This window comes from Chelonia mydas, chromosome 3, assembly GCF_015237465.2.
Source record: "Chelonia mydas isolate rCheMyd1 chromosome 3, rCheMyd1.pri.v2, whole genome shotgun sequence".
In the NCBI taxonomy this organism is placed as follows: domain Eukaryota; kingdom Metazoa; phylum Chordata; order Testudines; family Cheloniidae; genus Chelonia; species Chelonia mydas.
The window spans coordinates 151,282,690-151,299,358 of NC_057851.1; the positions used below are offsets into that span (position 1 = coordinate 151,282,690).

General features: G+C 40.4%; 1 protein-coding gene across 12 annotated transcripts in view; it reads left to right on the forward strand.

Moving 5' to 3' along the window:
- The window catches only part of LCLAT1 (lysocardiolipin acyltransferase 1), a 198,826-nt gene that overhangs the window by 125,047 nt on the left and 57,110 nt on the right, over window positions 1-16,669 (forward strand). For 9 of the 12 annotated variants that reach the window (XM_007071694.4, XM_037895586.2, XM_043543545.1 and 6 more), the window contains one exon: window positions 5,976-6,092. The exons of 1 other annotated variant lie outside the window; for it this stretch is intronic. In XM_007071694.4, the coding sequence (XP_007071756.1) occupies window positions 5,976-6,092 (117 nt within the window). Of the gene's footprint in view, window positions 1-5,975; window positions 6,093-7,292; window positions 7,414-9,504; window positions 13,987-16,669 lie in introns of those variants that run through there. 2 more of the 12 variants (XR_005224831.2, XM_037895593.2) reach the window with 2 other exon arrangements.

Sequence of the window (16,669 nt, forward strand, 5' to 3'; positions counted from 1 at the left end):
TTTGACCCAGAAAAAGACAGGGGATGGAGGCCAATACTAGACCTACGCCGACTGAACAAATTTGTAAGAGTACAAAAATTCAAGATGGTCACACTGGGCACAATAATACCTGCGCTGGAACAAGGGGACTGGTTCACAGCCCTTGTCCTACAGGATGTCTACTTTCACATATCCATTCATCCGGCCCACAGACGCTTCCTATGCTTCACAATCAGACACAACCATTTCCAATACAGGGTACTCCCTTTTGGATTCTCCACAGCACCAAGAGTATTCTCCAAAACCCTATCCGTAGTTGTGGCCCACCTCCACAGACACGGGATCATACTTTTTCCCATCAAGATTATTGCCTCATCAAGGGCAACTCATATGACGAGACGCTTCGAGTTACTCATTTCACCATCTCACTCTTCCACAGCTTGGGCCTACAAATAAACATCCAAAAATTCACCCTGAAGCCAACACAGCAGATCTAATTCATTGGAGCTCACCTGGACTCAGTTCGAACCAGAGCCTCACTACCACACAATAGATTCCTCACTATCTTACCCCTTATATGCTCTCTGTTTGTCCCAGGATACTGGCAAGAATTTGCCTACAGCTCCTTGGACACATGGCAGTCACCACCTACTTGGTCAAGTATGCCAGGATGCACATGAGATGTCTTCAGGGTTGGCTCAACTCAAACTACAAACCCAGCAGGCACAGCTCTGCATGCTGCTAACTCCTCCAGCGAACGTACTAGCTTCCCTGCAATGGTGGACAAGACCAGAGAACCTTCGCATAAGCGTTCCCTTTCAACAACAATCCCCCACGCTCATGCTCACCACGGACGCTTCCCTGATCGGTTGGGGAGCGCATCTGGAGGGACACGTGGCACAAGGACGCTGGTCTCTGCCAGAGACGCGTCTACACATAAACCTCCTAGAGCTCAGAGCTGTGAGACAAGATTTGGGACTGCATCCCTAGGAGACGCATTTCTCATCCCGTGGAACAGCTCTCTCCTGTATGCCTTTCCACCGATCCCTCTAATACACAGGGTCCTACGCAAGATCAGAGACAACAAGGCCCAGGTCATACTCATTGTCCCGGCTTGGCCAAGACAGACGTGGTGCCCTTACCTGCTCCACATGTCCACCCGTCCTCCACAGACTCTCCCCAACGGACCAGATCTCCTTTCCCAGGATAATGGACAAATTCTTCACCCCCAGCTCCAGAAACTCTACCTGACAGCATGGTTCCAGACCCATGAATTAGCCTGTTCTGAGCAAGTCCAATACAGCCTCCTGCATAGTAGAAAAGACTCCACTCGTAAAACTTACCTGCAGAAGTGGAAGCAATTCTCCCTGTGGTGTTCAAACAAACATTTATCACCCCATATCATGACCCTTCCTAACATCCTAGACTACCTCCTGAAACTAAAACAGGATGGACTCTCACTCAGCTCCATCAGGGTACACCTAGCGGCCCTTACTACCTTCCATGATTCGTTAGACAGATTTTCACTCTTTGCCTACCCCACTATAAAACGCTTCCTCATGGGCCTACAAAATCTCTACCCCGAGATTTATCCATCTGCAGCTGCATGGAATCTCAATCTCGTTCTTCACGGTCTTATGAAACCTCCATTTGAGCCCTTAGCTACTTCATTTCTTCTTCTTATGTCCATGAAGGTAGCCTTCTTGGTTGCTATAACATCAGCAAGGCGGGTAGGGGAAATCAGCACCTTGATGGCCTCCCTCCCTATACAACCTTCTCCAAAGACAAAGTTACCCTGCAACCCCATCCTAAATTTCTCCCTAAGGTGGTATCAACCTTCCACCTTAACCAACCAATATACTTACCTACATTCTATCCCAAACTTCACACGACCCCACACAAGGCAATGCTGCATACCCTCGATGTCAGATGAGCACCGGCCTTCTATTCAGACAGGACTAAATCATTTTGTAAGTCCTCCTGCTTATTTGTCTCGCTACCAAGCGATCAAAGGGTGCGGCACTTTCTAAACAATGACTTTCCAAGTGGATCTCTGACTGCATGAGATCCTGTTATCGCATTCAAAATGCTCAACCACCCAAAGGCATCAGAACTCATTCTACTCGAGCCATGTCAGCATCCATTGCTTTCCTCCATAATGTACCCATTCCTGATATCTATAAGGTGGCCACTTGGTCATCTGAACACACATTTACTAAACACTATGCTATCACACAGGATACCACGGCAGTCACAATAGTAGGCCATACAGTACTGTCTACAGTACTCACTGCCACAACTCTAAAGTCCCACCAGCCTTAGTGGGTACTGCTTCACATTCACCTGGAGTGGAGCAGTACCCAGAGGGTACTTCGTGGGTACTGCTTAACAGGGACAGCACTCGAAGAAGAAGAGAAAGTTACTCACCTTGCAGTAACTGAGGTTCTTCGAGATGTGTCCCCCTGTGGGTGCTCCGCTCCCCGCCTTCCTCCCCTCTACTTTGAAGTTCTATACTGACTTCTCCACAGTAGAGAAGGAACTGAGGGGGGCGCGGGATGCATGCGCTCAGGCAGATTCTAACGAGACCGAGAGACAACAGCTGAGTATGTGCGTCCCGACCAGGCACTGCTACCAAAGATCTCTGATCAACCAGGATACACCGTCACCTGGAGTGGAGCACCCACAGGGGGACACATCTCGAAGAACCTCAGTAACGGCAAGGTGAGTAACTTTCTCATGCTGGTTAGTCTGAAAGGCAATGGTATCCATGCACCAATGGTTAATTAAATTTTTTGTAGGCTTTTATAGCAAAGGAGAGTTTTAAAGGAGGGCTTCGAAGGAGGATAATGAGGTAGCATTGTGGATGTTCACAGAGAGCTCTTCCCAAGTGAGAGGGACTGCCAGGGAGAAAGTACAGAGATGGTTGGTTGAAAATGTAACAAGTGATGGAGGCCCCAGGTCTTATTTACTGCACACCATTCTAACCCTGCTCTGAAGGTAGAATTAAGTTCCTTATGGGCTTTTCTGTGATGTCTCGCTAAAATGTGAGTGCTTCACGAACAGTAATGAATTTACTTTCACAGCCCACTGTGAGGTGAGATATTATTTATCCCCCTTTTACAGATAGGGAATTGAGACATAAGGAGACTACGGTCAAAAGTGACCACTAATAATGAGTGCCTAATCTGAGATGCATGGGGCCTGCTTTTCAGGCTACATAGCAGTATGTGATACTTAATATGTTCAAAGCACAACTCCCATTGATTTCAGTTGTAGCTGAGTGCTCAGCCCCTGTCTTAAGTTGGGGATCCAGAAAAGGAAGAACATACAACTAATGACTACCAGTGAAAAGTTAGGTTTGTGACTTGCCAGGTGTTACATAGGGACTCTGTGGCAGAGATAGAATCCAGTTCCCCAGGACAGCGTTCAGCTGTCTTAACTGTGAGACCACCCTTTCTCTCCCTGCATTTCCCTGCCTCATTTGTTACACACTTCCCAACTTCTGCAACAAATAAAGCAGGGGTCCTAGAGACAGCAGTCTCCTTTAATACACAGACATTACTCATTCCCAGAGCAAATTTTCCAGTGGGAAAAGCAGTATGTGACCATGTAATTAAAGACTGTATCATAAGACATTTGCACCAGGGGGTAAATTAAGTTTACACATGCAACCGTAATTCTGGCATTTCCTGACTTTTGAGTGCTTGACTTGCAGCCTTAATAAAGTTCTTTTAACATAGCTCTTTTGGGATGTTATATATAGATATTGTCTGCTCATCATCCTTTTCATTGACTGATCTTTTTCTAGTTTTCCAGTTTTCAAAATGTCAGGAACACAAATAGTCAAACACCAGCTAGAACCCTCAGCAACAAGTTCTGTGTCTGCTTGCAGTTCTCTGTTGTCATATGCACTCTGACTGCACTAAGCCAGGACCACTCTTGGGCATCTCCTCACATCAGTCTGAAGTTCCCCCTTTTATTTAGCAATATGGGAAGGATAGGAAGGCTGCAACTTCCCAAACACCCATTCATGATTCCCCTCCCATTTGGTGCAGAGACCCTGCCTAGATTATAATTGTTTCTTTAGACCTCTATCAAAGGTAGGGTATTAATGAAGTTAGCAGAACTGTTTTAAAACTCTTCAAGCATGGACCAGTTAGCCATTGTGGATGAGGGGTCTTGGTGAAAGATTTTTTCAGCTATTTTAATGTTTCTCGGATTTCTTAGGTTTGGAAGCTTTTCTTTTAACTATAATGTTTTTGTTAATGTAGCTTTATGTGTTGGCAAATTGGAAGAAAATATGTTTTGGACTCTTTTGGTTGCATTAATTACTTGTTCCCTGGAAGTACTCCATAGTATGCCATAGTGGTCGCTGAGTAGTAGCTATTATTGTCTCCAAATTAGGTGGTCAGTAAGCCTCTGCTCCACTGTTAATTTTTTAAGGGCAACATCCATGAAAGATTGTATACTGTATCGTATGTAATGCATTTTTGCTTGTTAAGTTGAAAAATTATTTAGCACATTGCTATTGCATAGTATGTTCATTAACCAACGGGAGGTTCTCTGTATAAAGTAACATATCTACCGGTGAGCAATAGAGAGAGCATGTGGTTTAGAATAAAAAGAGGCAGACTTGACACAAATGAGCAGAGTGCCTTACTAACACAATGATTGGGACTAATCTTTACACTCATGCCTTTGGTTTTTGTTTGACAAATGAGTTAGGTGACAAAGCTTGACGAAATTAAAAGGAAAAGAAATGATCTGTACTTGATCAATTTTGCTAGCTTATTAAGCAACAACGGGCTTTCCATTAACATTGTCATCTTTATTCTCTGTTAGCCGTGGTTGATTCTAATAAATTCTACGTGCATTGGGTTTTGTATTGATCAGATACAGATCTTGTTCCACACCTCTGTTGCTGGACTGTCCCCTTTTGAACACCAAAGGTGTTGTATAATAAATACATTCAATTAAATTGTTTTTCCTCATGTTGGTATGGGGAGATCCTAGGTGTCTTTTGTCTTAGTGACCCTGAAGATGCAGTGACACCAATGGAATGCAGCAAGCAAGGCTACTTTAATTTGAGCAGACAGTTTGAAGAATTCTCCCACACATGCTATAAAACAAATGGCTTCATGTCCACTCGTCAGTTTTTCTTTTTTGTATCTGTTTTGGTTTGCTGAGTGGGATGTGTAGTAATTATTTCTGAAGAGTTGTGCAGTTACCTTGCATACAGGATTCTTGCTGCCAGACAGTGAATATCTTTACTTCACCAGGTTTTCACCAGAACTGCTTTCAGGTGGCTTGTGAATACTGTCCTTAAAATAGCAAGCCCGTATTGCTGCAGAGGGGAATTGGTTGAAAATCTAATATACTGTATATAAGTGCAACTCAAATTTATGACTAGACTAGTGACTAAAGCCTGTCAAGTTAAAAATTAGTAAGCTGACTGTCAAGTGTTGATCTAGTGCAGTTGACTAATTGCTGCTTGTCTACATTTAGAAAACATAGCTTTTTTTTTTTTCCCAGCTGGGAATAAGATACTTATAACAATTCTGTTTGACACAAAACATTGATTTAAAGGTTCTCAATTCATAATATCAAAACTTACACTATTACAAACTGTACCTTTTGAGTTAAAATGTCATTCCAGTTTCCGACACTTATGTAACTTGTACATTGCAATAATCATTTTATTATGTCTTTCATTATATAGCTTTGGTAAATGTGAAAGACAGGTTAATTAAGAGTACACCAAAGAGTAAAAAGATTTTTTAAAATAATCATATAAGGAAAAAACCCTCACAAGTTGCTGTATCTCATGGTATTATGAATCTAACCAAAAGCACTGTTATAGTCTGCTGCCTTCAGAACAGTGCTACAGTGATGTACTCTGTGTGCTGCTGTTGTATTGGGGGCTGTTATAATATTATGAAACTTTATAACTCCTTCTAATATTCATGTTGTTAATGTTCTTTTTTTTAAATCTTTAGCCAATACCAAAGCCCGCAGTAATGAATTTGCTGAAAAGAATGGACTCCGGAAATACAAATATGTCTTGCATCCACGAACTACTGGTTTCACTTTTGTAGTAGAACGTCTAAGGGAAGGTAACATTTCTTTAGATATATATTTACCTTTCTCCTCTGCAGCTTCAAATAACTAAACTCAGGAAAGCCAGATAATTGACTTTAATAAACTAACTACTCCAAAATAGTATTAGAAATGCAATAGATACCCCATATGAGAAGACAACTTTCTTGTTTTCTGCCATGATTACGGGGTTTGTAGTATGCTGAGATTAGTGGCAGTCTTGTGTTTATAAGATATTAATATAATTTAGAACATCCACAATGAGACAAGAAACCACTCCCTTGCTCCAAAGTTCTTTTTAATATTATAGCTTGGTTAATGATTCAGTGCAGGAAAATAACTTTGGAAATCTCTAAGTAAGGCTAGCCTTAATGTCTGTACCTGTACTTAATCCTGGGGGAGGATTATTATTGCTATTTATTTGTATTACAGTAGCATCTTGGGACCCCAGTCAGTGATCATGGCTCCGTTGAGCTAGACACTGTATAAACATATAGCAAGACTGTCTCTTCTCTGAAGAGCTTATTGTCTGTCTATAAAATGGGGCACCAAGTGACTACAATAAATAATCAAGGGGAGCATAAAACAGACTACTATGAACAACATAAGCAGTGGGTCACAACACACCATTGTTGAAATTTTAGTAGGCAGCTTAGGTTTTCACATACATTGCATGTTCTTTGTCTAACTTGTGGTAGTATGTAGTTCACTGTTACGTACACAGTTTAAAGATTTGATTTGCTTAAAACTTCCAACAGTTAGGTCTGTCTTTGCTGTATTAATGCTATTATCTTGGGATCCTTTTTCAATTAAAGCAAGATTTTCAACTTGAAATCTAGTCAATTAAAAAAAAAAGTTTAAAATCATTTCAGGTACTATACTTGTTGCGGGGTCACCTCCCCAATCCTTGTGGTTTTAAGTAATTTTCCTGTATTAAAAAATTGTTTTTCTCTCACGTTGCTGTGTAAAAAACATGCACAAACAGGGCAACTGATTATAAAGAGAAAACACTAAAAGTGATTTTATATGAAGTACTGTCAGATGTACAAAGTTGGAGAAAAAACCTGAAAAAACTAGTTTTTCTTCTGGTGTTTCAGATGCTGTAATTTTAAGTGTTACTTGTTTCTATAGGAGGCACATTTTCAGACAAATGAAATATTAAATTGAAATGTCCTTCCAACCTCACTATTAACATTAAAGTATCTATGTATCTGTAGGTACGTCTACAGAGCAGCTATACACATGCTAGCTCTGAGCTAAAATAAGCAGTGTGGCTGTGGCAGCGCTGGTGATGGCTGTGGGTAGCCAACTGGGTGCAGTCCCATCTGAGAAATCTAGGTATGTACTTGGATGGCTAGCCCAAGCGGCTGCCCTTTCTGCTGTCACACTGCTATTTTTAGCACACTGGCTAGATCAGAGCTAGTGTATGTATGTCTATCCAAGCTGAGAATTTTACCTCCGAGCTGCCGTGTAGATGGACCGTGGGGGAGTAAAAGGGGGGAGAGCACTCAACTATTAGGTAGTCTAGCCTAATACTTCCCATTATAAAACCTTTATTTTCAGTTGCATAGAGTTGTGAAGAAAATTAAGACCCCTAACATTAAGGTGCTAGCCCTCTCTTCACTGTTTCCACACGATTGTAATGGATAGCAGTTACAATAACCCCAGAAATAGACTTGGATCTTCATTCTTGCTTGTGATTGCAGACTGAAGGATGGTGTGTGATTTTAAGTTGGGGAGGTGGTGATGAAAACTTAAACATCATGTTTGTGTTTGAAAATATTCTTGCGCCTGTATGACAACCTTAATGCCCCATGGTTTCCCTGTGAATAAATTTTGGCTCATGGCAGTTTTCCATTCCTCATGCTGAAATGCCTTCACTTCAAGCCTAAATACATTATTTAGTTCCGAAATAGGTCAGTGAAGAGGGGGAGAAATGCCGTGAAGTTTAATTGCCTTTTTAACTTTGAAAAAATAAATTTAATTTGGCAAGAACCCTGATTAATATGCATTGCAAGTTGTATTATGAATGAATTACCTGTTACATTATAAAAATAGCTGTTTGTGACCAATAAAAGTACTTGGAGAAGAAGCTGAAATAATAACCTTCAGGAAAAAGTTACTCACATCTCTTTGCATGAGTTTGGGTCTTAATGTGAGGTTTTCCTGAGTTTTATAATAGGAGGCAGATTACTGACGCTAATTATTAGCACTTTCTGTGCAGCTCCCAAATCATGTGAACGCACTTCTTCTTCCAGCATGGACTTAACTTTTAGACTCTCCTAGTTTCCCCAGCTCTCTTTTATGTGGCCACGACTTACATCTGCTTTGCCTTATGTGCTCCCTATGTGAAACTGCTGCTAGTGTGGTTTCTGACTCCTTGCTGGGATTATGGGAACTAGGCAAATCCAACCTAACCTTCCCTAGCTGCACCAAAAATAGGCTGGCAAGTAGGATTGTTCTGGCAGAGCAGCTTCCCCTCTGAGCGTGGATGCATCACGTTTGTTGCATATCCCAGCTCTTTTATAGCTACAGGAAGTGACCCCGAGCTCACTCTCAGACTCAGGCCCTCATACAACCTGAAGATTGCTGCTAATTTTTGTCCTGATCAAATTCCAATAAGAGGGAGACATCTTGTCATCCCAGTTCTAACAGGTTACATTACTGTTTTTCCTCAAGTAGTATTAATTCCATTCCTGTAAGCTTAAGTGTACCCTAGAGTAAATATAGACAATTAGAGTGCATTAGATGCATAATTAGTGATATATCTGGTAAAGTGGTGACTGCAATTCCTGCTGCTTTTGAAGCATGAGGAAGACTTAAATTTAATTCTGAATTGATTCTTGGAGAAGTGTTTTCAGTTTTCTGCTTCTACTCTACAGTAATTGTAAGCAGAATGATATAGTACAACTTCAGTCATTATTTTTCTCTACATCTTAAAAGAAAATGCAGTTGCAAAATTAGGAAACTGAAGGAATGCTGAGAATATATGTTCTATACATAGGTGCTGGAACTAGGGGTGCTGCCGCCTCCCCAGCTTGAAGTGGTTTCCATCATACATAGGGTTTACAGTTTGGTTCAGTGGCTCTCAGCACCCCCACTATACAAATTGTTCCAGCACCTATGGTTCTGTATGCTGTTAGTTTTAATTTTAGTGACTGTCAGATGAAGGCATGGGAGATGAGTGAGGTGGCAGCAGAAAGCTGTACGAGAAATGAATAGGTGGAAAAAAGAAGTGTGGAGTACAACTAGAATATATGTACTTCTCATATTCAAGTAAAGAAGAATCATCTGTATCCTGATAGTAATAACTATATTCTTGGTGATGTCTGAGTCTCAGCAATAGCTAGTGCAGCTTTGTTGTCGCCTCCACTGATCTTTGTTGATGAATAGCACTCAAGCTATCATATTAACTCTTCTTCCCAACAGGCCACATCTGGGAATCGATTTTGCAAGATGCAGAGAGCTCTGGACCCCATCTAGCAAAGCACTTAAGCATATAGTTAAACTTAAGCATGTAAATAGTGCCATTGACTGTTCATGTGGTTAAAGCACATGCTTGAGCATTTCACTAGATGGGAGCCAGAGTGCTTAGTACTGTGGAGGATCTTTGTTGAGTGGACTAATCTCAAATACTGTCTGACATACTCAAAACACAGTGGCTTTCATTTGGTTTGCCATCGGCTGAAAGCTGTATCAAAAAGAAAAGGAATGTGTGATTTTTTTGTTTCTAAGTTAACACATTCAATAAGCTGGACCAATGTGCTTTCCTCTGCTGTTTTGAATTTTCTAGGCAAAACGACTAATCATTGCTTCCAAGATTTTTTTCATTGTAAATGGGTCAAGTATGTTGATGCAGCAGCCTTTTTATTATTTTACTTCAAGGGACACTGCCAGGTTTGCTATTTCTAAGAAGTCTGTCTCATGAGTTCTGAATTGGGTTAAACATGGGATTTTAAAATGACAAATTTCCATTTTAGTAATCCAAGATGTTCCTAACAGAGGGAAAAGATTTTTTTTTTTAAAACACAAACAATACTATTTTTCATCTTATATATACGGTTCGCTTTTTGTAATTCACTTGACTTGCATAGTGAAAAAGAGTAGTCACTTTAAGTTACTTTTCACTTTAAGATTCTTGTACAAACAATGCTGGAGTATTTGTCTTATTTAAATCCAGCTAAAACTCTTCACCCTATATTATTTTTAATAAAATGAAGACACTTCTATTCGTTTTTGTAAAGTCCTTTTAATCAAAACTAAATTTTGAGCCTAAAATACATCACAGGCAAAATGTTAAGGTGGGAATTTCAAAATTGCTCAGCGTTGGTCTGTATCTGCTCCTGTTGAAAGCAATGGGAGTTTTACAATTGAATGCAATAAGAGCAGAATTAGGCCAATGCTAAGTGTTTTTGAAGATCCCACCTCAGGGCACATTTTGTGCTTGTGAGTGAGAGTCAGAAAAGAAGCTCCTAATAGGAGTCATAATTAAGTCTGTAACTGGTTTTTCATTGTAAACCACAGTTTTGGGTACCTTCTAAATTGCTTCCAAAATTCCTTCCTGCTAAGAAGTTTTGAATGGGTGGTCTATCTGAAGAATATTTTGGCAGAACTTGGATTGAGTCAGGCAAATTTATCTCCCAAAATATGGGATTTTGAAAATGAGATGTACAGGAACTCATTCTTCTTTTTTTTTTTTAAGTCCTTTATTGAGCTCTCTCTCAGAAACAGCTTGAAATCTGGTTTTGTTTTATTATTGTTCTTTCCCAGATCTAGTATGTGCGATCACTTCTGAAAAGGTCAAAGTTTACTTTTGATTACAGGCTATTGGGTATTGCTGGGGTTTTTTTATAAAGCTTGTCTAAAGCCAAGTTGTATTGAAATCTCAGCGAGTTAAAATGCTCAATTTCAAGGAGATTGAAAGTCCATAATAGTTGATTTTGACTTTCGTGTTGTCTACTTTCATTGAATTACATGTATTATCTTGACATAACATCTATAATTATTGTAAATAGTCTGTCAATAAAAATAAAACACAAATGTTTTCTTAATGTTTTCTTAAAACCACCAAATGATTTTTAAGTACTTTCTGAAAACTCAGGAAATTCCCAGATTCAATTTAAGATATAGTTAAGGTTGTAAATAAATATTATGTGAAAATATCATTAGAACATAATTATTAAAAATTTGAATAGATCGTTTATAATTGTTTTTACAAACAACTTTAACTGGCAGGGCTCATTTTCTATTTGTCCATCAACAATCCCTCACACCCAACACTTGTTCCTCAACCACATTTCAACACCACAGAGCCTCAGTTATCATACATTAAATATAGTAAAGTATAAAGATTCATAGCTGATGGGATTACCTCAGGATTTCCGCTTCAAATTTTAACTCTGGTTCATACTAAAATTAACATGAACATGCTGCAGATAAGATCTTCCAACTGCCAAAAAAGCAAAAGAGATCAAATTTAACATGTGCCTTCCTCCACTTCACTTGCTTGTTGACAGCAAGAAACATGAACATCTCACCTATCTCTCTACAATCAGTCCAAAAACAAAAGTATTTTTTTGTCTGAAAATGAGTAGATCTCATATACATACACGCTCTCGTCTGTTCAGAAATGAAAGTTGATATCTTCTGGTATCTTTGCCTGAGCAGTAATTGAATTGCCTTTCAATGATAGCACTGAATACCTACATATAAAGAAAAGTGTTCTTTTCTTGGCAATATATTTGGATATTTATATGCAGACTGTAATTCCTGTCTGCAAACAGGGTTAGACTCCAGTGGAGCAGTTGGTTGGCAATTTTTTGTAGATTCCTACAGTACTTCAGAGATGCTTTCTGGAAACTATTTTGCAAATTACACCAGTATATGTAAAGCATATTTATACACTTAATGTTGGCACCAAATATTAGTGCATAATTTTCTGTACTTGTGTAGTATCTTTTGGTATGTCCACAGAGCAGTTAAAAACTCACAGCTGGCCCATGCCAGCTGCCTTGCTTTGTAGATGTTTAGGCTCAGGTTGCAGCCTGAGCTCTGAGACCCTCCCACCTCACAGGTTCCTAGAGCCTGGGCTGCAGCCTGAGACCAAATGTCTACACTGCAATTAAACAGCCCCTTAGCATGAGCTCGAGTCAGCTGGCACAGGCCAGCCATGGGTTTTTAGTTGCATTGTAGACATACCCTTTGAGCCAAGACCTAAAAACACTTCATATAAACTTATCCATAAATAAATCTTACAACATTATCCAGGACAGGTAATTGTTGTTAATAATCCTAGTTCATTATTTCCTAAAAAGTTGTCACAACTCTGTTACTGTTTACCTCCTCTGGTGAAATCTGGAGTGCTCAACCAACTTGACAGTATATGCATAGAAGTGGAACCTGATTGGCTATCGTTATATTCACTTCCCAGGATGTGAATGTAGGATGTTTATTTTAACCTGTAAAGTCCTAAATAGTTTAAGATCTAGCTGTTTGAGGCACCGCTTTCATATTTTTATGCCGTGCCCCAGTTATAGTCAGCAGAGTCACTCAAGTAGGAACCCCTTTGTAAAAGAAGGAACTACAGAAGGGTGTTCAGAGTCTCAGCTTTGGAATTTACTAACAGGACCTTCATGTCCTGTAACAGCCAAAATATTCTGATCTTTGGAATATGGTGCAGAGCCTGTTTTCTTATTTAGGCTTTTGAAGAGAGCTGAGCATAAGGGATGTTATTATGGGTGTGATGGTGTATTAATGGGGAATATTAACTTAATAGCTCTAGATGGCTATTTTCTGATTATGAAGAAGCTTCTGGTCTTTGTTTCAATATTATGTCAAAGGCACCTAAAGCCTAGGATGCATGCTATTTAAGACAAAATCGGAGTGCATTTTTCTCTTAGTATATTAGTTTTAAAAGGAAAACTGTTACACTTTTGGATTTCATAGCCATAATAGAGAGATTTCTGTATATAGCAGATGAAAATGCTGAGAATGTATAGAACATTAAATATCTTCCTATAATTGGTAAATATCTAAGGTTTATTTCCTCTCCCAAGTAAATCTTAGATGAAGCACAGAAAACTTGATACCAAAGGAGAAGTCAGTATTTGCTTATTGAACAACATATTGTGAGGTGCTGAAATCCAATAATTACAGCAGGCAGTTTGCAGGATTATGCCCATTTTTACTTCTGGGTAAATTAAGGCACAGACGGTGTGACCAGCTCAACACTCCGCATCAAGTCAAAACTGGGAATTATGGAGAGAAAGTTGCATTGTTTAGTGAAAGCTAGGTCATTTTTTATAATAAACAGAGTACTGACTCCTGAGGTGATATTGTGACCCCATTGAATTCAATAGTAAAACTCCCATTTACTTCAGTGAGGCTAGGATTTTAGGACATTCAGTGTCCTGCACTAACCACTAGATATGTGTATGTTCAGCAGACTTGCTCAGTATGGGCTCTGGCCCACTCGTGGGAACCGGTCAGTTTTTGTGGAAACTGAAATGAGTCTGTTTTGAAAATAAGAACATGCAAATAGATGCACAGGAATTTTTTAGGTCCCCTGTCCGCTTGATCCAGCTTCAAGTAGAATTTCTCATTCATCCAGCAGGGTTGCAGGACTGAGCAAAGTTTCCCCTGCAGTGACTCCCAACAACTGGCCATGAAGTCAGTGAAACTCTCCTCTTCTATTTACAACACTCCCTGTGATGGTACCCATCCAATGTTGTACCACTCAGGACGACAAAGGGAGCAGATGTTCAAAAGTTTGAGAACTATTAGTGTACAGTTGTCAAGTGTACATTTGTCCTTCCCCACTCTGAACTCTAGGGTACAGATGTGGGGACCTGCATGAAAAACCCCCTAAGCTTATTTTTACCAGCTTAGGTTAAAACTTCCCCAAGGTACAAACTAATTTACCTTTTGTCCCTGGACCTTATTGCTGCCACCACCAAGTGTCTAACAAATATAGCAGGGAAAGAGCCCACTTGGAAATGTCTTTCCCCCCACGATCCCCCCAAGCCCTACACCCCCTTTCCTGGGGAAGGCTTGATAAAAATCCTCACCAATTTGCCTAGGTGAACACAGACCCAAACCCTTGGATCTTAAGAACAATGAAAAAGCAATCAGGTTCTTAAAAGAAGAATTTTAATTGAAGAAAAAGTAAAAGAATCATCTCTGTAAAATCAGGATGGTAAATACCTTACAGGGTAATCAGATTCAAAACATAGAGAATCCCTCTAGGCTAAACCTTAAGTTACAAAAAGACACAAAAACAGGAATATACATTCCATTCAGCACAACTTATTTTATCAGACATTTAAACAAAACAGAATCTAACGCATATCTAATTAGACTGCTTATTAACTCTTTTCAGGAGTTCTGACCTGCATTCCTGCTCTGGTCCCGGCAAAAGCAACACAGACAGAGACAACCCTTTGTTTCTCCCCCCTCCAGCTTTGAAATTATCTTGTCTCCTCATTGGTCATTTTGGTCAGGTGCCAGCGAGGTTGTCTTAGCTTCTTAACCCTTTACAGGTGAAAGGGTTTTTCCTCTGGCCAGGAGGGATTTAAAGGTGTTTACCCTTCCCTTTATATTTATGACAACAACATACAAATATTGTTCTTAATAAATACTCTTCTGTAATTTTCAAGTAGAAAGAATGGTCTTAGAGCTGTAGTGTATGTCATCATAATTGGATTGATGCATATTTAAGTGCTGGAACTAGGGCTGTAAACGGTATTGCCGTAGATATATAAATAATCTGCTTGCAAATTGGAACGTGCATGCCTTGTTATGTCTTCTGTTTTTAGTAGAAGACTAGTAACAGATTAGTTCATTAAAAAAAAAAAAAAGGGACCTTGTTTAAAAAAATCGTTTTATCACTAAGCATGTCCCTGAAATTCAAAGCAGGCTGTTGTGCTTTATTACAAACACTGAAAATTGTCTGAATAATCTAAAGTATGGGAGGATTTAGCTTTCCAGATTTGTCTGTTAACTGTGAATAATAGTTTTCATGTCTTTCTAACAACTCTGTTGAATTTTATTGACTGCATATTTTGCATTTGGTGCTGCTAGTTGTAAATTAGATTGCCTTGGCCTTTAACATAAGAAGTATGTGACAATACAGAAATGAAGTCATGAAGCTGTACTGCCGAGGGTCCAGCGTCTAAAGATAAGAATAGCCATGCGGAGTTGGAATAGTGATCTATCTAGCCCAGTTTTTTGTCCTGACATTAGTCAGTACCTACTGTTTCAGAGGAAACTATCACAGGATGGCACTGCCCTTTGAGAGCAGGGCCAATGCACCTGTGCTGCATGCTTGGACCAGGTTAGATTTTAACAGCGGGCCCCTGGGGGCGAGAGGAGACCCAGGGAGTCAAAGCTCAGAAGCTGCAGGAGGCAAAAGCAGCAGTAATGCCAAGGTCTCCTGGGAGAGGTGGCAGTGAGAACGTGAGAGGTACTGTTCTGAAGAAAAGCCCTGACTGCCGGTGCTCAGGGAACAGGGCACAGGAGCTGGACTGCCAGACGCCCTGGGTAGGGGAAACAGTGAGAGCCTGATAAATAAAGTAGAAACATCCCAGGAGCTGGCTGTTTGGATGATAAAACTGCCTAAAAAAGAGAGTGGGTGTGACAGGAGATCCTTTACAAGATGGGGAGAAGCCCTGCTTTGTTACTCTACTGTAGGCAGTTAAGGGATAACCTGTGCACTTGAAAATCTCTCTCCAACCCCCAATCGTTAGAAGTTGGTGTATGCCCTGAAGCATGAGGTTATATCTTTCAAAATTCTTGGTTTGTTTTTGTTTACAGCTATAACTGTGGGTATACTTGTAATCCATATCAATGTGTAAACCTTTTAGGAATCCAGAAAATCTCTTAGTCTCAATTATATATTGTGTGGGGAAAGTGTTTCCTTTTAGCAGTTTTGAATTTGACACCTATTTAAATTTCCTTGAATACTCCCTTGTTGTATTATGAGAGGGCAATTACAAGTTTCTAAACTACCTCTTCTTCTTTGAGTGATTGCTCATGTATGTTCCACAATAGGTGTGCATGGTCGCCACGTGCACTGGTGCCGGAAGTTTTTCCCCAGCAGTACCCGTAGGGGGTGAACGCCCCAGTGACCCCTGGAATTGTGCACTCCCCCCACCCTCAGTTCCTTCTTGCCGCCAGCGAAGGTGCGTTGGAACTACGCTGCTTCAGCTTTGCTGTAGCTCGTCCCCAGAACTGTTCGTTCGTTCAGTGTTGGTACCTGTAGTTAGTTAGCTGTTTAGTTAGTTCAGTTAGTCAGAGAACCCGGGCCGGGGCATGCCCCCTACCACGGGTTTTAAGTTGAGCTGCACTTATAGGCGATCTATGCCAGGGAGTGACCCAAATGCAGACTGTTTGCGCTGTTTGGGAGAAACCCATATAGCGATGGTTGCAAAATTTGTAAGTAGTTTAAGCCTCGGACCGAGAGAGAGAGAGGGACATTAGGCTCCGGGCCATTCTCATGGAGTCGGCGCTGACCCCAACTCTGGCGCACTGCTCCGAGCCAGCACCGGTCACCGTGGTGTCGGTGCACGGCAACCTTCCGGTGCAATCAACCAGTCAG